General features: G+C 40.3%; 1 protein-coding gene across 1 annotated transcript in view; it reads left to right on the top strand.

The window, feature by feature from the left end:
* MAN2A1 (mannosidase, alpha, class 2A, member 1) overlaps positions 1-22,100 on the top strand; it is a 156,380-nt gene that overhangs the window by 24,750 nt on the left and 109,530 nt on the right. The window contains exon 2 of the mRNA XM_009328733.1: positions 12,236-12,496. Within this exon, the coding sequence (XP_009327008.1) occupies positions 12,236-12,496 (261 nt within the window). The remainder of the gene's footprint in view (positions 1-12,235; positions 12,497-22,100) is intronic.

The following is a 22,100-nucleotide window of genomic DNA, read 5'->3' as shown; positions in this document are numbered from 1 at the left end:
CGGCCGCCCTCCCTCCTCGGGACCGGGGCAGGCAGCAGAAGGGGGAGTGCAGGTGGTACTCTGCACTGTGGAAACCAGTGCTGAGGACGGGTAGGAGCTGGCAGGGAAAGCCGGGGGTAGACCTCAGCTGTGGCATCAACAGGTAGGTTTAGAGAAATGCTGACTTTATGTTATTGCTTTCCTTTTCGCTGAGCCTTGCGTAACTGGCTGATACCTGACTGCACCACGTGGTTACATGAAGCAGTTCTTTAGATCCTCACTTTCCCTTGTTGTCTGTGTGGGAGAGAAATGTAGAAGCTGTGTATCGTGGTAGTGTTCTAATAAGGAATGTTTAACCATGACAAGAAAAAAGTATGTCAGAGAGCGCATGGTATGCTGTGCAGAATGGCAGAATACTGTTGTGTATAAATAGCTTTATTTTCTTACAGTAGTAGACAAAAAAAAAAAAGAGAAAGTAAAGTTATAGCTTATTTATGCTTGCACCGTATTTATTTTTTGGGAAATAAAACAAATTAAAGTGGGTTTTAGTACAGCTGTCAGACTTCAAGTGAACAGAAGAACTCAAAAGGCTTAATTAAGTAGTAACAATTATCTTTCTGATAGAATCACTAATTTTTTCATTTAATGCAAAGATAATAGTTGATACCTATTTGTTAGCGGTAAAGATAAAAACCTTGACTTAAATGTAAAGAAAGAGTGCAGATCTGTTCTGCCTTTATTCCTTTGAGTTACCGTTCAGAGGTCAGCCACTGTTTTTTCCAGGAACTAAAAGAATGGGAAAGAAGCTTAGGAGAAGAAAGCAAGACAAGGCTGGCTACAGCAGCTGTGTCTGTTCAGCATACAGCTCCAGCAGGAGAGTAATGCCATGTGTGACACTTGTAACAGCTAACTACAAGTGCTGCTTTGGTGATATGGTCAGTATCTTATATTAGGAAATCACTTCATGTATCTTTATACCACCAGTTGAGTTTAATCCAGGTAAAGAATAGAACAGGAAAGCTCGTACGTGGGTGGTCTTTTTTTTTTTAATGTTAGATTTTGGTTTGAAATACTTGAGTAAACAGGGAAGATTTATTAGACATGTTTTGCTTCCATTGTCAGTGTCTTGCAGTTGAAATTCCTGTCTGTGTCCTACAGTGTAACGCTGGTCTGCAGTGTAACATGGTCTTATCTCTTGTGACCAAGGGTTTAGTACCTTAATCTGTTGTTACACCTCTTCCTTCTACGTGATCTAGTCAGCTAGAGACAAACATTTCTCCTTCCGTCCTCCTCCCTCCCCTCGGTCTTCTAGAACAGTCTGTCAGTGTTTACTTTTTTTGCCTTTTCCGTATCTAAATTTCTTTGAGGCTGCTGACTCTCAGTGGAGAATCCTCTGCCTATCACTGTTTTGGTCCTTCCTTTGGGTTACCTTTTCCTTTCTTACTGCTTTATCCTTTGAGGAAGTTACAGATGAAATTGATGTGATTTTGTCATTTCCTTTTGCTGCCCGTAGGGTAGAAATTTTTCACTTTGTTACAACTGGGAAACCTCTGACACCTAGCAAATGCTTTCAGAGCCCTATAATACATCAATTTAAAGTAAATGCAAAAGATGAAGAGTGGAGTAGAAGCCACCAAAAATATTTGAAAGGAACAGCTTTAATCCTACCTCAGCTGACAAAAAGTTGTTTGTGTCAGTGCAGTGTTGCCAGAACTCAATGTACTGTAAGTGAAACTAGCCACAGATATAAAAACTTCAAACTGTTTTTGTTTGTGAAAAGCTATAGCAGCAGTAGATCCTCTGTAGATTTAAGAAGGCATTCTCTTTCATGATGACAGAGGTCAGAACTTTTTCTGCTTAGAAAAAGGAATTGAGACTTTTTTTCACAAGCATTTGGATTCATACCTCATTCTGTTCTGACAATGTGCTAATTTTCAGCTTTGCTGTTCCTCTGTACAGTTGTGGTAACAACATACGTCACCTTTTGTGTCCTGGAAGTTGCATATTGATTAGTTTCTTCTTCCTTGCCTGTGTGGCTTACACTAAGCTCAGAGGAGAGCAGTGGGTACCTCTGGAAGCAGTCTCATGTTTAGCTTATGAGTGTTTGTCTATTTAGGCTTTTTATTTAATTTCTGCCAGGATTAGAGTTGGAATTTTTCAGCTGGCGGTGCCTGTGGGTCTGCATTCACCTAAAGTGTCATGATACCTAATGCCTGTAGTAAAATAAACGATTAGGATTGCTGCTCTGCTTTCATTTCCACTTTTTCTTCCAGACAAGGCGCCTTCTCTTTGCATGGTCTCGGGGTAGTTTGTCACTCAGTCTTGTGAACCTGTATTTTTTCAGGCGTACCTGGCAGTGTAGCCAAGAGTTGTCCTTTCAGAGCTTGCTTTCCAGTTTGAGAGTTCAGGTAGTTGTTCAAAGATGTCAACAGAAATATTTTGGAGAAATAATTTTTGGACAAGATCTCCCAGGATGGGTGAATGTCCATAGGCAGATGCCTTTACATATTCTCTAACCAAATACTTGTAAATGCCTTTCACTGCTGTGCTAGACAGCACCTGTGGTCAGGCTTGGGAGGCAGTGGTGACATTGTGTCTTCTTAAGTGTTGGGTTTGCAAAAGCTGGCATCAGTAGTCAGTTTTACAGTGAATGTTATCCACACCTAGCCGTGGTAAGGTGGCATCGTGGCAACTCTAATAGAACTTGAGTGAAAGTGCTTTATAGCCTTGTCATCATTGGTGGTGCATTTAAATCATAATATCAGAAGATCTGTATGTTGCCGTAGAACTGAAGTCCCTGTTAATTTTGGGAGGATTAGGTACCTATAATACATGGAGATCAAGACTTACTGGCCTTTCCTCTGTAATTCCTGCATATATGTTTATGGATCCTGCCTGGTTGTCAGGTGTATATTATTCTTACGATGGCCTTATCACATCTTAAGACATCTTATGATGTCTTTCTCTCTGAGCCTGTTCCAAGCCATAGGATGCTCCTGTCTCAGGATACGATGTGTCCTAGTGTCCTGTCTCAGGCTAGGAACAATGTTATAACATTGCGCAGAGATGAGCTCAAGGTGGAGGAATAGCCTTAGGTGCATTTTTAGATTATTATTGTACCAGTTGTCAGTACAGATCATTGTGTAAGAGTCTTCTAGTGTAATATAGTAGAAAAATGGTTGAGTATATTGTTTTTCTCTGTCGTAACACAGAATTCTCTGAGAAATCTTGTGTGACTGTACAGCGGAGGGAGGTTCAGAGTGGTGATTAGTCCTGTGCCATCTCTTGTGCAGCAAGTGTCAGGTGCAAGTGATTTGTGGGCTAAATTGGTAACTGCTAAATGAAAACTACATTCAAATCAAGTCTAAAGTGAAATAAGTCTATAAGCAGCTTATCTGGAAGAACCTGTGTTACTATATACAGATGAATACCAAATACTGATAAGCCCATATTAATCTATTCTGTATTTTGGACCCAAATAGAAAAAAATCATTAGCCTAACATGGCTTGTTTTCTCAACTAACTTTACCTTGACTTAGAACAGATCCATAAAAGCTGTTAATTTACAGAAGCTTGTGGAATACTTCTTTGAATTCTAAATTTTGCTAGATTCACACCTAAGCATGCATGGCACACATTAAAAATCCAGTTTAAAAAAAAAAATAAGTGAAGGATTTGTTTGTAAGAGTATCTTGCTTCAGAAATATATGGCCTTTGTGTAGTATTCACTTTTATTATTATCACAGTAATTCATTTTTAGTGAATTTTATGCCTGAGCAAGGCAAAACAGCACCACAACACAGCATCCTCTGTCACTGCCTGATAGGTGGTGGACATAAGCTTTTTCCTCTAACCACTTTCACACAGCTTGCTTTGGCTTTTATGGGATATAGCTCCCCACTATGTGCAAGGTTGTTTCTGGAGATATATTTTTAAAACTCAAGTCTGCCATGATTTCGGTTGATAGCTGGAATGGCACCAAGTGATTGCTCCTTGTTATCTTTGGTCTTTCCCTCAAACTTTATTAAAAGGCAAAGCACAAACATGCAGCAACTTCTATCTGTGCTGTTTTCTTTTTTCTAAACAATTGTTATTTGAATAAGCTCTCTCTCTTCTCCCCCTCTGTGTTTTCTTCCACCTCTCGCCTTTGAGCACGGCTATTTGAAGCTTACTCTGATGTTCTCATGTGCGTTAACTGTTTTTATGGGCTCAGTAGTTGCATTGCACTGAACAGAAGTGATCAAGTACAGTTCCTCTAAAAGCAGCTGGCTTGTTCTTTTGTTTCCAGTGTCCTTCCAGCAAAGCATCAAGTGGCCTGGCTGTTGGTGGTGCTGTTAAAAGCTGCTTTACTGGATTCATGCTTTCAAGGCCTCTACACAATGCATCAGATACTTCTGCACAAATGGCGTGAGCGGCGATTGTTGCAGTATGGAGTGTTATTTCATGTGAGCTTGCCAATAATTTGATAGTCTTACCACCTGGCCAAAATATGAATCACGGTAGGGTGGAGCAGTAATAGTAGGAAATTAGGACCAAATACATGGCAGAAACACCAGCAGTTCTCTGAATCTGTGTGTTGAACAAAGGCGCCTTGTGAACTTTACTCTGGAGTACTGCTGTGGTAGTACTTCCTCTACTGTGAGGAAGCACTACCTTCAGTCAGCCCTGAGTCTCCGTTAGGTGGCTGTAACTACAGCATATCAGCTCATGCTTAGTAGTTACCATGCCCCAATTCTGTGTGGTGCAAACCTCAGCTCCCTCCAGTGTTGGCGAGTCTGTATGCTTCCTGTTTTGAAATAGCTCCTGATACACTATAAATACCTTTTCCAGCTAGAGTTTTGCTAGGTGCCCTGCTGTAGTGAAGTAGCTGAAATCAATGGCTTACATGGACTATAAATACACGTTTTGTTGCTGCATGTTCTTAGTAATTGGTGTAATTTTTATGAGCTCATTTGGGAGCTTTTGGACTATGTTGTATAACAAGGAACAGGACTTCTGTATTCAGAAGTAATGGAAGAGGCATGATCAGGTATTTAGGAAATGTTTGTTTTACTCTAAAATGTGAATAGTGGCAATTAAGGTTGTACATAATTTTGAAGTTGTCATTTTCTGACTTCTGAGCACTGAAAAATTGTGGGCACAGTGACTTTTAGTAGCATTCTTATGAGTTTCATGTCAGAGAAGATTGAATGTTGAGTGAAGAAATCCACGGAAAGAATCATTATTCTCCTGGATTTGAAACATGTTGACTTATTTAAAAAACAAACAAAGCCTTATTAACACCACTTACTAAGTTCACAATCTAAAAGCTTTTGAGTGTCATGGGAACAATCTTGAGTGTAAGATAATGAAAATTCAGAATTTCTTCTGCTGAGTTTCTAGTTGTAAAGGAGGAGGGGCCGTCTTTGTGAACATAATTACAGGTCAGTAACAATTCTTTGTACTTCCTAATGTTCACAGAGTGCATTTGTCTTTGCTGCTTGCACATTTTGTGTAAAGTTTTGGCTAAGCAGCAGTCAAGCAGAAGCTAATAGTCTCCTTCAATTACAGTCTTTAAATCTGGTGGAAAATGTTGCGCAAAATGTATTTTTCAGAAAAGTAGTAACACCACCTATAAATGACCACTTCCTTCTGCTACCTAGAGTCAATGCCTAACTTAAACTATATAAACTAAATGGAGAAAGTTTCTTTGTTTGTTCTTACTTGACCTTTTCTTTGTCTGACACATGGTTTTGTTATTTTAAGTTTTGACTTATTCAAATAAAAATAAACATTATTAAAATGCTCATACTCTTAATGCAATGTAAGCTGTGCTTCAGTTTTGTTCCGCTAGCCATTTACATAAAGATTCAGTATCGGGCAGGAAGGGGAATGAAAAAGGAAATGAACCTGAAACATATCAGCTGGAGTAGTAGTGAACATTTTTCAGATTAATTGACTTTAAACAGGGAATATTTCTAGATTTGTCTCCATCTCCCTTTTCTTTCTTCTTGCCTTCAGATCACTGATGATGGTGTCAAAATTAGTCCCTAACAGCATGGCTTATTTTTATTTCTGTAAATTCCATGAATCTTAAGTCTAGGATAATAGTACGTTAAACACTCCTGTTATTGCTGCCTCTAGTAAAACAGAATGTGGAAGTCCATCAGCTTCTTATAATCTATTTGTCAGGCTGTTGCATCTTTGGAATAGAACTTTCTCATTTTTTAAGAGAACAGACTTTTGTTTTGTAGTTCAGTTAATTCGGAAGAATATCAGTGCCTTCGTAAAGTGAGCTTGTTTTGAATGGTACTTTAAAAGTAGGAAATTATTAACAAGGTTATTTATGTAATTTTCATCATGACAAATGCACATAAGCCTTCTGCCCAGATAATAAAGGCTTTAAAACTTGACTTGTCCTTTTGACCCATGCATTGTATGCTTGCTTTTTTGTTTTCTGTCCTACCTTGCAATGTGAATACGTGCTGAAACAGTGTGTTCAAATATTAAGCTTCGATGCTACATCAGGTTGCATTTTTAACTTTTAACTCCTTGCTTTTTCTGTACAGGAGGTGACCATTTAATTCTACATTTAGTATGTTCTGTTCACTGTGCAGTGCTGTAACAGTGAACAGAGAATGCTTTCTGGTCGTACCATCTTGATATGCTGGCATCTGATCAGAGATTTATATCAAGATTTTAGCGAAGTTAGTACGTGATTTGTGAAGATGTACCTGGAAATAGTTATTGACAAGACTGGTGCAGAAAATTATTATGATGATTGCCATTCAGTGCAGCCAGAAAATGAGACTTTTTGAGTCCGGTTTCCTCACTGCTTGCTGCAGTAACTCTGTATAGGCGATGATCTTGACTTGAATTCCGCATCCCCCGGAGAACTTTGTTCAGTGCAGTACTCTGCTTTCTTCATCACAGCTTGTCGGTGCATCAGAGCCTCTTATGCAGGACACTGCCAGCTCCTTTGTGGTCTCCTGCTTGTTCATGTGGGTGAGAAGAAGAATGGGCTCTGGCTGATTTTGAACCAAGCACTTGGTGGTTGCTGACTGAGTCTGAATACAAATAATCAAGTTCCAGCTGACCTAACCTCAGAAGTCTAATGTGGATTTCTCCTCTGCCTGCCTGTTTCTGTGAGCTTTCCTCATCTATGGGCCTGTCATACTCCCACTTTAATTATTTGAGTTAGCTGTCTTTTTCCTGATCACATGATTGTTAGTTGAAAGCGACTGCATTTAGAGAAGGAGTGAATGTTCACTGAGGAGGTGAAAGTTGCAACTAATATCCGTTCTGCAATGTACAATGTTTAGGTGTGAGAAAGTGTCCATTCTCCATTTCCCCAGATTAAAGCAGCTTGACTGTTCACTGTGTTACTGGACTTCCCTCCTTGTGCCGGGTGGCAGCATGCTCCTTTCTGGAGAGAGTCCTTGCTACAGATCAGACCAGTGTCAGAAGCAAACAGAGAAGGACAAACAGAGGGCAGTTGGGAAAGCAGACTGCTTTGGAGTATTTGGGGCATGAAAACTGCTGCAGGGTTCAGACTGACTGAAGCATAAGGAACTGTTTATATAGCTGGTTCATGTGGTGGAAGTGGCAGGTTGCTCAGTGCAGCTGGCAGGTACAGACAGTTTTTGTTCCAAATGGGAGGAGGGTGTGCTGGTCTGTGCTGTCCTCACATGGGAAGACTTCATGGGTTCAGTCCAACCCAAAGTAAACATGGGGATGGTGAACAGATGCGCCGCTCATGTGGTACCATTCTTATACCAGTGCAGCTGTATCTACTTTCGGGACTGTTGGATTTGTTGGTACTTTGCAGTTCTTGTAGAAACAGTTGCTTTGCTGTGGAGTAACAGCGGGGTTGCCTTTCTTGCTTTTTAATAAAACCTTTATTTGCACAATCTTATCAACATATAAAGGTGGAGAGAAATGAAAGAAAGAAGTTTATACCAAAGTTGTTATAAACTTGTTAACTGGTTGTATAGGCCGGGTGATTCATGTAACTTTACATAGCATTTCCTTATGTTAAAACAAGTATGTAGATTAACAGGGCATCCTTTAATGATGTTTACTTGGACTAAGACATACTTATCCAGACAGCGTACCTCCAATTTTCTGTGCTCAAAGTCTTGGATCAGGATTGCTTCTTTTCTGAGAAGACTTGATGCTGTAAACTCGGGGGAAAGTCTGCTGACATTTATGAATTGTGCAGCTAGCCAAATTTTGCTATCCAGTATCTAGAAAGCCATGTAGATTACAAAATTTCAGGCAGAATTGGTTAAGGTAAAATTGGTGCATCTCTGCTCACACAAAAATAAAATTCCCCCCTACTCACCCCCAAATGCGTGGAAAATTTTCAAACTTAGTTTAAAACAAAATACTGTTAAGAGTACCTTTTTAGTATTGTAGAGGTCCTGTGTGTTTTGTTTTTTAATTAGACCTATTTAATGCCCCCCGTAACATGCTTCTAATCTGTTTTACTAGTAAATCAATGTCTGTTACTAGCAATCAATAAGATGAAACATTTTTAGAGTAACTTCAGTGTTTTGTACTATTTGGCCTTGATATTTGAAGTTGGGCAGTGTAAGTCGGTTGCCTTCCTCTAAAAATGTTGAAACTGAATTTCTTTTTATTTTCATATTTAATTTCATTGTCTTGAAGAGTTGCAATACTTTCCATGTTTAGCTCATATTTTAAAATAACTTTATTATTGAATACTATGTTCTAGGCATTGTCTACCCCTATCTATTTAAAATGAGTAAGGAAAAAATGTGAATGTGCAATGAAAATACACCTAGCTTTTGCATAATTTGGATCCATGTGAAATTTTCCAACTTGAGAATGGATTCCTGGCATTAACTATTTTCCTACTGAATGAAAACTGGGATCTGTTTCTAGTTTGTGGCTGTTTCTTAAAGTTAACTCTCATGGCTGATGCATTTCACAACAGAAATTGAAAATATTTTTAAAATCTCAAAAGGTTTGGTTGCCTGTCAGTTTTAACTTGGGTATTGCATGAGGTCATAGTTACGTGTTCTTAACTGTAGCTTTTTATTTCATATTTTGCATGCACGTTGAGTTAGTGTATGGCATATTGAAATGCTTTAGGAGAGGCATGATGCATCTCATAGTCGTCAGAAAAGAAAGCAGGATTGTCTTTTTAAATGTCCTCGGTTAACTTCCACAATGGGAGGTCTTTGTGAGGATTTCTTTCTCCAAATAACAGAATACCTATCTCCAAAGTTAAAGTAACATACTTTAACATACTTGTAAAAATCACTGCTGTTCAGAGTCCTAGGTAGGCTCGAACTCTCCACCTTAAAAAAAAATTATTGCTGGAAGTATATAGCAATGTACAAAATCACTGTTGTTTGAAGATTCAGTGAACAAATTACTATTTCTCGTGACACAGGAAGCAGGGAACTTAGTTTACGAAGAAAAGTATTTTTTTCACATAATAAACACTTAAAATGGTAGAACTTGTTATCATAGATATTTGAAGGTTTAAGATACAACAAGTTAAATGACGGGTCCATCTTAGAGATACGAAATATGACATGACCTCCAAATTGGAAGTTTGTATCTGACTGCTAGAGGTTGGCGGTGTATACCGATGGAAGGACCAGTCTAATCATGTGTTTGGTGTTTCTTAATGTGGGTTTTATCCCCCCCCTCCCCGGCCCTGTCTTGTTGGCCAGTGCTGGAGAGACTATACTTGGCTAGATGACATGAGGCAGATTGGTGGTGTAATCTATGACCAGCTAGTTGACAGGCTATTGCTAAGCAATATGAAACTCTTTTCTTGTAGGAATGTAAAATATTTCTAGAATATACGTGAATGAGAATATAAATTTTAAGCAGTTGTCCGATTTTACAGTTGTAGAGGCAGCATATATAGTAGTGGCATAGGTGTGAACAGCATTTTAACTGCTTAAAAACTTGGTAACTTTGGTGAACTATAGTCATGTGCAGTGAAGCAGGTAATAATCTGTATAGATGGCAGCTATTCTTTAGCTTCTTAGAAATCTAAAGATCAGAGGCTATGTTGGGCAGCCTGTAAAGCTCCAATCAGTATTTTATTTATGTTATTTTTAGGGTGAGTGGCATAATAGACTATTAGTTTTCTGAGTAGAGAAATCTTTCCTTCTTTTAAATTGTCGCAGACATCGAAAGGGAAAATACTAATTTTATACTGGAATGTGTGCACACGATCTTTAATGTATCATTTGAAAGATTTCAGTCTGGTTGTTTCTTTTGTGCCACCAGGGGGCATGGGACTACAGTTTTTTTCTTTCCAGTATCCCATCATCTGCATATTGATTTCCTGTTGTTTTCAGTTCACCTATTTTATAAGTTTCTAGTATTTGTTTTTAAACTGTTAAGATTCTAGGATGTTGGCCCTACATCTCAGTTAGCTTAATCTGGATCTGTTGTCAAAATATATTTTTGTTTTTTGGGAAGCAGTAACTGTTTGCCTGTGTTGTGTTTTAAAACCTGTTATTGTTTTCAGGATGTGTCAGTCTAAGAAAAAAACCAAAGCAGTGGGTGAGCACTTTACACAGCCCAGAAAGTGAGGGGACAAACTTACTAACAGGTTAAAAAAACCTAAACTGTATCTTCTGCAGAATTACAAAGAACTTCCATAAAGATAGAATTATAGGAATGGCAATTTAGTAGAAACCAAAAGGCTGATTGGTATCTCTTGGTAAGGGGTGTTTTTTATTCCTGCATACTTCCCAAAGCAAACAGAATTTAAAAGAAATTGCACATCACAATTTAGAAAGGAGGCTTAATCCTTTGCAAACTACAGCCTAACTACAGGAGTGGGAATTAACTTGGCATTTGAGGAAAGCAATTTGTCTCTTAGAAGGAAAATGCAAAGGCCTCAAGTAAATTATTATCAAAGGGGGAAAAAAGTGTCATGTACAGGTGTTGTTTCTGATATTATTCTATACTACTTGGAAAATAAGGCATTGGTGCTAGGAAAAAGTTTTACTTGTCATTAAAATCATAGGTCACAGAATAGCTGTCTACTGAATCAACGTTACTTGTGTTGAATGTAATGGGTAAAGTGTAAATGCCTGAATCCGCAGAGGGTTTTGTTGTAATGACAGCTTTCTGAAAAAAACCTTAATCATACATAGTATATTTTGGGGTCTGACCACAACTTTAATAATAGGAAGTGACTGGTTTTTGTTCTCTATCTTTTCTTATTATTGATAGGTTGAAGTCAGTCTGAGAAAAGAAAAAAATACTGTTAAGACAAAATATTCCTAAAAACATGTTAAATAATCTGGCCTCTTATGATTCTGTAAAAGCTAACACATTCATTCCTGAAAAAAAAAGCATACCTCAAATCGTTTGGAAGGAGTGGCTAGTACATGAGAGGGCAGTAGCATTTCCAGGTATCTTGTTCTGCTATGCTCTGTCCTGTATTGCAACAGTACAGTGATTAGATGCTATTATTGTTTTGTGGTATCTGTCTGTCTTTCCAAGTTGCTTTGGGAGATATGTTGACTTCTTTCAATTCACATTGATGTTATCCTAGATCCTTCCTCTTGCGGCGCACACTAGAATCATCTACAAAATCCTGTTGGTTGGCAACTGAATATGACCTTCTGACTGAAAGTGCTATCAGTTTGAGCTGTCTTTTACAGGATTATCTTGATGTTTGCAATGGTCCAATTATACAGATTATTACTATGATCAGGCTGTTAACAGGATCTTTTACAACCATTAAGTGCTTTTGTTAATTTCTCTCTAAATTTCATGAAAAATAAGAAACTCAGTATTTATTGAAATATTATTTTACATGTACAGAAAAAAACCTAAAATGTATATATCCTATTAATCCCATCATGATGGGACTGCCTTCTAAAAAATGGCTTTCCCTTTGATGTTCTAACGTGATGATAAATGGAAAGATCAGATTTTTGCGAATCTATGATAGACATGAAAAAAGTAGAAGTTGGCATAATTGGTACTTGAAACAGTGTGACCTTTAAGAATATCTTTGTATCACTGATTAAATCTTGTGCCACGAATTCAAGTTCATAGTGGAAAATGTAACTTCCGTTCTTTTTGCTTATTCTGAAAAGAGAAGGCTTCATATGTTGGTTCAATTTCTTATTAGTTTCTTTACATAAAATATAGAATAAAGATGTATTTAATTTTTTTTGTGTGATTGTATACTATTGTGAAATTTATTTATTTTTAATTCTGTCAAGAATTAGTCTGAGAAATAATTAAACTTTACTTTCTTTTACAGGGCCAGCTTTCAATATTGCAAGAAAAAATAGATCATTTAGAACGCCTGTTGGCAGAAAATAATGAGATTATTTCAAACATACGAGATTCAGTGATCAATCTGAGTGAATCAGTAAAGGATGGTCAAAAAAATCCAGAGGCTATAAACTTCAGTCAAGGATCTGTCTCTGAGCTTTTTCCTTCTGCTTCAGTTTTGCTTGCAGTTGATTCTGAGGATTGTTTGTTTGCTTCAAAAAGTGGAAGCCATGGTTCAGGTGTACAGGTAAGCAGTATGTCTTTCTCTCTTATTCTGCTGGAGTCCTAGCTGTCATTACCTTTTAATTCTGCAAACGTGTAATTACTGGTAAAAGCTTCGTACTAAGCTCCTAATCTAAGACATAGTGGAATTGTTCAAGTGACTGTTGTGTTTAACAGATGTTATGAAACTGCTCCTTTTTACCTTTTTTTTTAAACTGTCTAGAAACTGAATAGTGATTATGAAGAGCCAACATTTCAGAATGCTTAAAAGTTCTTTAAACCCCCCCAAAAAAACCCCAGTGATTATACTCAGATCATTGTCCAGTACTATCAGAATTTCTTTGGAAAGAATTTATTGAGAGTCCCTTCCAGTTTCCCAAAATTGTTCTAAAATTGGTGACAAATAAACTGGAAATAGTGGAGAGTCTTGATTTAAATAGGTTTTACATTTTAGGGATATATCTGTAGATGGGTCTTGAGGCGGAGGCAAAGAATGTTCAAGAACTAATAATGTAAAAAAAATCTCGGTACTTTCAAGTGACTGTTGTGTTTAACAGATGTTATGAAACTGCTCCTTTTTACCTTTTTTTTTAAACTGTCTAGAAACTGAATAGTGATTATGAAGAGCCAACATTTCAGAATGCTTAAAAGTTCTTTAAACCCCCCCAAAAAAACCCCAGTGATTATACTCAGATCATTGTCCAGTACTATCAGAATTTCTTTGGAAAGAATTTATTGAGAGTCCCTTCCAGTTTCCCAAAATTGTTCTAAAATTGGTGACAAATAAACTGGAAATAGTGGAGAGTCTTGATTTAAATAGGTTTTACATTTTAGGGATATATCTGTAGATGGGTCTTGAGGCGGAGGCAAAGAATGTTCAAGAACTAATAATGTAAAAAAAATCTCAGGTACTGTGTTCCCTTTGAATGCTATTTCTGTATTTCAGAATTCTTGTGTGTCTCCAGTTTGTATAAGGCACTTTGATCAGAAAGGAGGAACATATACCATATTGACTGGTTGGCATGAACCGGGGAGGCTGAAGTTTTTAAAGTTAAACACTTCAAGTTGAATTTATTTTGCTTTCTGGTGATGCTTGTGAGTTCATGGACTCATATATTCAGTTTTAATGGAGTGTTTCAGGAGTGCTGAGAATACTGTGTGAAGTTTGTGATCTGTACTGTTTTTGGGAGTCTTGTGGGAGTACTATAAATATTCATAGTACTCTAAAGCAAAGATTAAATTTTGAAGTCCAGCTTTCTCATTCTAGAAGTGAAATAATTTCTATTGCAGGAGAAAGACAGTGGACTTAAGATGAGTAAGTACACATATTAGAACAATTGTAACCTCTGATGTATCATTCATAACGCCTTTAAGCTCTTCAGGGGTAGGTACCACCTTAATATGTCTTTTACAGAGAAAGTAGGTTTTTTTTTGAAGGCAGTATCTGACTGTTTATGTTTCCAATATACGTTAAGACTTCTGTGCAGGAAAGTAAAGCATGTGGACCTATGATTACATATTTTCAAGCTACTGGATTGTTAACAGGTTATTCCTTCTACAGTCTGTTACCATATTAAATTATGTGCTTTTTTAGGTGCATTAGAAATAACTTATAGTAAATGTGAATTTTGAATTTTGAGGTAAAATGTGTTGGCTTAAATGCTGCGACATGTTAACCTGTTATGAATGGAAAGTAAAACATGTTTTCTTAAACTGTTGTCATGTTTTGCTTCACATTTGCAGAACGTCAGAACACGTTCCTACTATCAACTAATGTACCTACCTACCTAATGGTAGGCTGTAGTAGCTAAACTGCTTTTTTGATAATTTTCCTTACTTTTAAGGTTATATGCATGTACGTAACTAACAAGGATAGCAGGGAATATTCTTAATACTGTTCCCTTACTCACACTTTCTTTCCTTGCCTTGCACAGGGAGGGAGGGCTTTAATGTTCTTCGTGTCATTGCATTAGTATCTTGTACTCAGCAGGTTATCCACCATCATCCTTAAGTCACTTTAATACTTCTTCTGTGTACAGTTTCTCATTCTGTGAGTCTGACCCGCATTTCAGTTAGGGAATCTAAGACCTTGACTTTAGCAAAATTCCTGTAACACCATGTTAACAAGCTGATCTAAATTACTGTGTTTGAATATGGTTTTACTATTTAATACTTTGCCAAGCCAGATGTGTTCTGCAAGGTCAGTTAATTTATTTTTCTTGTAGATTTTTTTAATAAAGACTGAGAAATTCTGAGAATATTTGGAGCATTGGTTTTTTTAATTTTATTTTAAATTCTAAAACAGCTTGTAAGTGTTAATTACCTGCTGTTCATAAATGTTAGCTTAAACCCACAGATTTGGACCTTACTTTTTCCATGTTTGCCTTTTAAGTGGATGTATGAGAATGAAATGAGAGTCTAGAAAGAAGTAAGAACTAATATAGGTGAGACATAGTGTTTGGATAAAAATCACTTTAGAGAATGAAGGCAAAGAGGCTTCACTGGATAAATTACGCAAGTTCATTATAGTCTCCCATCACAGAGCAGCCATTATAAGAATGGATTCAAATATGGATTAAAAACCTCTGCTATTTCAGTGAGAAATATTACCAAGACTTGTGACTCAGAGGGATGTATTTTCTTTGCATAAATCGGACAAAACAAGTTACTAATAATGTGAGACCCAAAAGATTCTTGGGTAGGATAGCTAAAGGTTTTTTCATGGAGGAATTGTAAATCAAGAAATTGTATACGTTGTTAGTTACTTGTGGTGTTTGTAAGTAGGTAGGAAATTGTAATAGAGCTGGCCACTGAAAATAACACTGAATTGAGAATTCATGTAATTCAAATTAAATAGACTAATGTGTACTTTTTGCAAAAGATAAAAATGGAGCTAGGTAATAAAACCAAAAAAATCATAGAATCATTAAGGTTGGAAGAGACCTCTGAGATCATCGAGTCCAACCATCAACCCAACACCACCATGCCCACTAAACCATGTCCCTAAGCGCCTCATCTACCCGTCTTTTAAATACTTCCAGGGATGGTGACTCAACCACTTCCCTGGGCAGCCTGTTCCAATGTTTAACTACTCTTTCAGTAAAGAAATTTTTCCTTACATCCAATCTAAACCTCCCCTGGCGCAACTTGAGGCCATTTCCTCTCGTCCTTTCGCCAGTTACTTGGGAGAAGAGACCGACACCCACCTCGCTACAACCTCCTTTCAGGTAGTTGTAGAGAGCGATGAGGTCTCCCCTCAGCCTCCTCTTCTCCAGGCTAAACAACCCCAGCTCCCTCAGCCGCTCCTCATAAGACTTGTTCTCCAGACCCCTCACCAGCCTCGTTGCCCTTCTCTGGACACGTTCCAACATCTCAACATCCTTCTTGTAGTGAGGGGCCCAAAACTGAACACAGTATTCGAGGTGCGGCCTCACCAGTGCCGAGTACAGGGGCACGATCACTTCCCTGCTCCTGCTGGCCACATTATTTCTGATACAGGCCAGGATGCCGTTGGCCTTCTTGGCCGCCTGGGCACACTGCCGGCTCATGTTCAGCCGGCTGTCGACCAACACCCCCAGGTCCTTTTCCGCCAGAGAAGAACTCTGGATTAAATATGGTTAAGACCTGATGCTTTTTTAGGTCAGTAGTTCAAGAATTATCTGGAATTTGTGCTCAAAGAAGGTAGAATTCTCAACAGCCATCATGCTGAGCTGGAAGGTCTTTTAACTAATATGATGAGGTGTCTCCTCTCTTGTCCCTTTCAACTACTGAAGCATCTAACATTGTACTTAGTAATGTTGTTCCTTTTGAAAATGAGGCATGAATCACTTTTTAAAAAGGTGGCCTGAAGAGGCATGAACTATGCTTTTATTTCTTCTGTGCAGTAGTTTAGTATTTACTGGGGTAAATGTGATGTTTGCCCAAGACTTGCATTACTTCAGAAGTTTGAGTCTCTCAGTATAGAGAAAGAATAAGCCCATATAGAAAGAAAGACAACTGACAAGTTTTCCAATGTTTTAATTCAAAAGCTTAACAACATGACTGTCTTCTGAAGCAGCCACAATAAAGACAGGCAGCATCCTTTTTGAATTTCTGTTTATCTACTGTTTATACAAAGTCCTTGCTTACTATACCAGTATTTTATACTTAGAAATGAAATTAAAATATGTCCAGGAAATACTGGTCTTTAACCTTTTTTGCTTCTTACTGTTGAGGTACTCGGATCTTACTCTTTGCTTGCAGTCATGTAACCTGGTCAAGTGATGATGTAATTTGTGATTAATCCTTTGCACAATTCTTACTGACGATGGTGTTACATGAAAGATAAAAATGACTTAACATCTGTCTTCTGGATGTCTTGGCGTAAGTGCAGTGATTTCAGCCTGATCTGGCTTCAGTTTATTCCAGTGGAAGTTTTTGAGTCCTAATTTTTTTCTTGGCTTTTTTCAACTGCTTCTGATTAACATTGGAATCGCAGAATGACCGAATGGTTGAGGTTGGCAGGGACCTCTGGAGGTCATCTGCTCCAACGCCCTGCTCAAGCAGGGTCACCTAGAGCCGGCTGCCCAGGACTACATCCAGATGGCTTTTGAATATCCAAGGATGGAGATTGCACAACCTCTCTGAGCAACCTGTGCCAGTGCTCGGTCACCCTCACAGGGAAAAAGTGTTTCCTGGCGTTCAGGGGGAACCTCCTGTGTTTTAGTTTGTGCCCATTGCCTCTTATCTTGTCACTAGGCACCACTGAAAAGAACTTGGCTCCTCCTTTGCACTCTCCCTTCAGGTATTTGTACGCATTGATAAGATCCCCCCCCAAGCCTTCTCTAGGCTAAACAGTTCCAGTTCTCAGCCTTTCCTCATAGGAGAGCTGCTCCAGTCCCGTCGTCATCTTAGTGGCCCTTTGCTGGACTCCCTCCAGTGTGTCTATGTCTCTCTTCTACTGGGGAGCTCAAAACTGGACACAGTTAGTGAAGGGGAAGGATCACCTGCTTTGACCTGCTGGCAACACTCCTCCCAGTGCAGTCCAGGATACTGTTCGCCTCCTTTGCTGCAAAGGCACATTGCTGGCTCATGTTCAGCTTGGTGTCCACCAGGATCCCCAGGCCCTTTACTGTAAAGCTGCTTTCCAGCTTGGTGAACCCCAGCATATACTGGTGCATGGGGATGCTACTCCCCAGGTGCAGGACTTTGCACTTCCCCTTGCTGAACTGCATGAGGCTCCTGTCAGCCCATTTCCCCAGCCTGTCCAGGTCCTTCTGGATGGCAGCACGACCCTCTGGTGTACCAGCCCCTCCTCCCAGTTTTGTCATCTGCAAACTTGCTGAGGGTGCACTCTGCCCCATCATCCAGATCATTAATGAAGATGTTAAACAGGATCAGACCCAGTATTGACCCCTGGGTACACTCCTGGTTACTGGCCTCCAACTAGAGTTCAAGCCACTGATCACCACCCTCTGGGCCTGGCTGTTCAGCTGGTTTTTGGTCCATCTCATTGTCTGCTCATCCAGCCCAAACATCAACAGCTTCTCTATGAGGATCTTAGAGGAGACAGTGCTGAAAGCCTTACAGAAGTCAAGGTAGACAATATCCACTGCTCTCCCCTCATCTACCAAGCCAGTTATTTCATCATAGAAGTTGATCAAGCGTGACTTGCCCTTGGTGAATCCATGCTGACTACTCCTGTTGACTTTATGGTGCTTCATGTGCCTGGAAATGGTTTCCAGGATTAGCTGCTCCATCACGTTCCCAGGGGTCAAGGTGAGGCGGACCAGCCTGTAGTTCCCTGGGTCCTCCTTCTTGAAGATAGGAGTGACGTTGCTTTCCTCCAGTACTTGGGCATTTCTCCTAGGCACCATGATTGTTCAAAGGTTCTTGAGAGTAGTCTTGCAGTGACATCAGCCAGCTCCTTCAGTACTTGTGGGTGCATCCCACCAGGGTCCATGGACTATATATCCATTTTGTTCAAGTATTCCCTGACCTGGCCCTTTTCTACCAAGGGCACATCTTCCTTGTTCCAGACTTCCCCCCAGGTCTCTGGGTCCTGGGATTCCTGGTCGTGCTAGTAAAGGCTGAGGCAAAGATGATATTCAATACCTCAGCCTTTTCCATGTCCTATGTCACCAGGACCCCTGTCTCATTCAGCAGCAGGCTTTAGCCTTCCTTTTGTCACCTATGTAATTACAGAAGCTCTTCTTGTTGCCTTTGATGTCCCTTGCCAGATTCAATTCCATTTGGACTTTGGCTTTCCTAACCTCGTCTCTGGATGCTTGGACAGTGTTTCTGTATTCCTCCCACATTACCTGTCTCTGCTTCCACCCTCTGTATGCTTCCTTTCTGTGTTTGAGTTTTGCCAGGAGTTCCTTGTTCATCTATGCAGGCCTCCTGGCATTTTTGCCTGACTTTCTACTTGTTGGGATGGACTGCTCTTGAGCTTGGATGAGGTGATCCTTCAATATTAACGAGTTTTCTTGGGCCCCTTTTCCCTCTAGGGTCTTATCCTGTCGGACTCTGCCAAGCAAAGCGGCCAAAGTCTGCTCTCCTGAAGTCCAGTGATGTGGTCTTGCTTTTTGCCATCCTCCCTCCTCTCAGGGTCCTGAATTCCACTATCTCATGGTCACTGCAGCCAAGGCTGCCTTTGACCTTCACAGCCCCACCAAGCCCCTCATTGTTGGCAAGTAAGAGGTCCAGCACAACACCTCTCCTCACTGGCTTCTCTATCACTTGAGTTAGGAATTTGTCACTGATGCACTCCAGGAACCTCCTGGATCGCTTATGCCCTGCTCTGTTGTCTCTCCAGCACATTACAGGGTGTGTGTGTTACAGAAGTTCCCCACGAGGACCAGATACTGCAAATGTGAGTCTGCTCCTATCTGTCTATTGGAGGGCCTCATCCACTTGTTACTCCTGGTCAGGCAGTCTCTAGCAGACATCCATTGTAACATCACCCATACTGGTCTCCTTTTTAGTCCTTGCCCATAAGCTCTCAGTTGGCTTCTCATCCATCCCCAGGCAGAGCTCCATGCACTCCAGCTGCTCTCTCACGTAAAGGTCAACTCTCCCTCCTTGTCTTCCTGGTCTGTCTTTTCTCAAGAGCTTGTATCTCTCCATTGCAACGTTACAGTCATTGGAATCATCCCACCATGTCTCCATGTTCCCAGCAAGATCATAGGCTTGCAACTGCACACAGATCTTTTAACTCATCATGTTTATTCCCCATGGTATGTGCATTAGTGTACTTCAGAGAGGCACCCTGGCATGCTGATTTCCCAGAAGGGGTTTTGGGGATTTCTCTGTAATTGCCAGTAGGCACTTCCTTGCTTACACGCAAACACTGGAGGTGACCCTGCTTAAGCCCTGTTTTTTTTTTTTTTTTTTTTTTTTTAATCCTTCCGTGTCACGTCACTGTTCATCACAGGGCTGCTGATGACTCTCTCCCTCCCCCTTTATTCCTAACTAAAAGCTCTCCTTAACAGGTCAGCCATCCTCCTGGCAAAGATACCTTTGCCCCACTTAGTGAGTTGGATCTCATCTCTCCTAAGCAGACCCTGATCTGCAAACAGGGTCCCATGGTCATAGAACCCCAAAACCTGTTGCCAGCACCAGCTCCGCAGTCAATGATTGACCTGTACTGTCCGTGTCCTCCTCTTACACTCCTACCCCTCACTGGCGGGATTGAAGAGGATACCACCTGGGCTTCCATGACCTTGATTACTACCCTTGGAGCTCTGTAGTCGCTTTTGATGCAGTCCAGGTTGCCCCTGGCAGTATCATTGGTGCCCACATGGAAGAACAACAAGGGGTAGTAGTCAACAGGCTGGACAAGTTTCGACAGTTCCTCTACAACGTCCAGGCTCCTGGCAGGCAGCAAACCTCTCTAGATGATGGGTCAGGTCATTGAGCCAGTTATTTCAGAGAAGTGTTGATTAAAATTCCAAGATCTATTTCCTGAATTGCAGTTTCCAGCTCTTGAGCTCATAATCATGGGAGCATGGTTTGAGGTAACTGTAAGGTAATAGGTGTTAGGAAAAAAATTATGTATGTTATGGACTGTAAAAATTGGTATCTTGCAGACTGCAGAAAGTTGCTTGTAAAATTCAGGCTCCATCCATGAGAAAAACTCATAGGAGTGTGGGCAATTCCATAAATGGTTGCTTTTTAAACAAATATGTTTTCATGGTTGAAATGTCAAAAGAGTTTATCAGTCTTAACACTCATTGGTAACGGGCAAATTTAGAGTATGCACTTAATTTTCTTCAGAAGGTTGCATTTCACAGAAGAATTACAGTTCCTCAAAATCAAATTTTAGAAAAGCAAGAAAATGCGGTATTAGGGTAATTTCAATGTAACCCTTATTTGGTCCCTTCAAGCTGGCTGTACAGAATGCATATATCTGCAAGTATTTCACCTGTATTTTCCATTAAGCAATATTGTCCAAAGGTGGAAGCAATCCTGGTGGAGCAGTGACATGACAAGATCTTGTGCAGGCCATAGATATCTAGTGTATGGACATTGTAGGCCCAACTGAGGCTCTCCTAGTTCTAGGATTAGTGGCTTGTATTCCCATCTAACATAACTTAGTTCTCTTTGTATCTTAAGCTAAAGGCTTGTGGTGGTTTGACCTTGGCTGGCTGCCAGATGCCAACCCAGCCAAGGTCAACCCACTGCAATCCTTTTCGGCACCCATCCTGGGGCTTGAGGAATGAGAGACAGGACAGTAATTGGGAGTGGTAATGGCCAAAACTTGGATTGGGTATTGCCACAGTGAAATAATTGTGGGGAGATTCTTTTGTTGTAATGAGGTGAAGGGACAAGGGGTGGAGTCCTATCATGTGTGTAAAATTTCCACTTTTTCAGTGTTATGTTATTTTGATTTCGGTGTGGGAATTTTTTTTTGGTAGATATAAGTGAAGTTTGTGAAGAGTGTGTGATGAATGTATATTTTATCAACTCTTCTTAAATACGTGTTTCACAGAGGTGAGGGTGGAATGTACTGGGTGCAGGTGCCCAGGTGTTGGCAGCGGAGGTCTCCAGGGGTAGTGTCTGTGAGGGAAGGCCAGCACTGCCCTGTGCCAGATACAGCCATTCCAGTCAGCTCCAGTACAGACCCACTGCAGGATACAGCTGAGCCCTCCGTCAGCAAGGGTGGTGATACCTCTGGGAGAATGTGTTTTAAGAAGGGGGAAAACGCTGCACGGCAGTGAGGTATAAGGAAAAAAAGGTGGGAGAGACAACCATGTGAACACCAAGGTCATTGAAGAAGGAAGGGGAGAAGGTGCTCCAGCTAGTGGAGCAGGTGTGGGAGACCATTGTGGAGCAAGTATTTCCCTGCAGCCTGTGGAGGACCCCATGCCAGAGCAAGTGGAAATTTTCAGAAGGAACTGTGGCCCATGGGGGATCCACACTGGAGGAGTTCCTGAAGGACTGTAGCCTGTGGAGCGGATCCCATGCTGTAGCAGTTCATGAAGGACTGTAGCAGTTCATGAAGGACTGTAGCAGTTCATGAAGGACTGTAGCAGTTCATGAAGGACTGTAGCTTGTGGAAGGGACCCCATGCTGGAGCAGGCAAAAAGTGTGAGGAGGAGGGAGTGACAGAGAGGAACCGTTATGGACTGACTGCAACCCCTGAGCCA

The sequence above is a fragment of the Pygoscelis adeliae genome, unplaced genomic scaffold (genome assembly GCF_000699105.1).
Source record: "Pygoscelis adeliae isolate BGI_AS28 unplaced genomic scaffold, ASM69910v1 Scaffold16, whole genome shotgun sequence".
NCBI classification, from domain to species: domain Eukaryota; kingdom Metazoa; phylum Chordata; class Aves; order Sphenisciformes; family Spheniscidae; genus Pygoscelis; species Pygoscelis adeliae.
The sequence above is the reverse complement of the archived record's forward strand: the minus strand, read 5'-3'. Positions and strand labels throughout refer to the sequence as shown.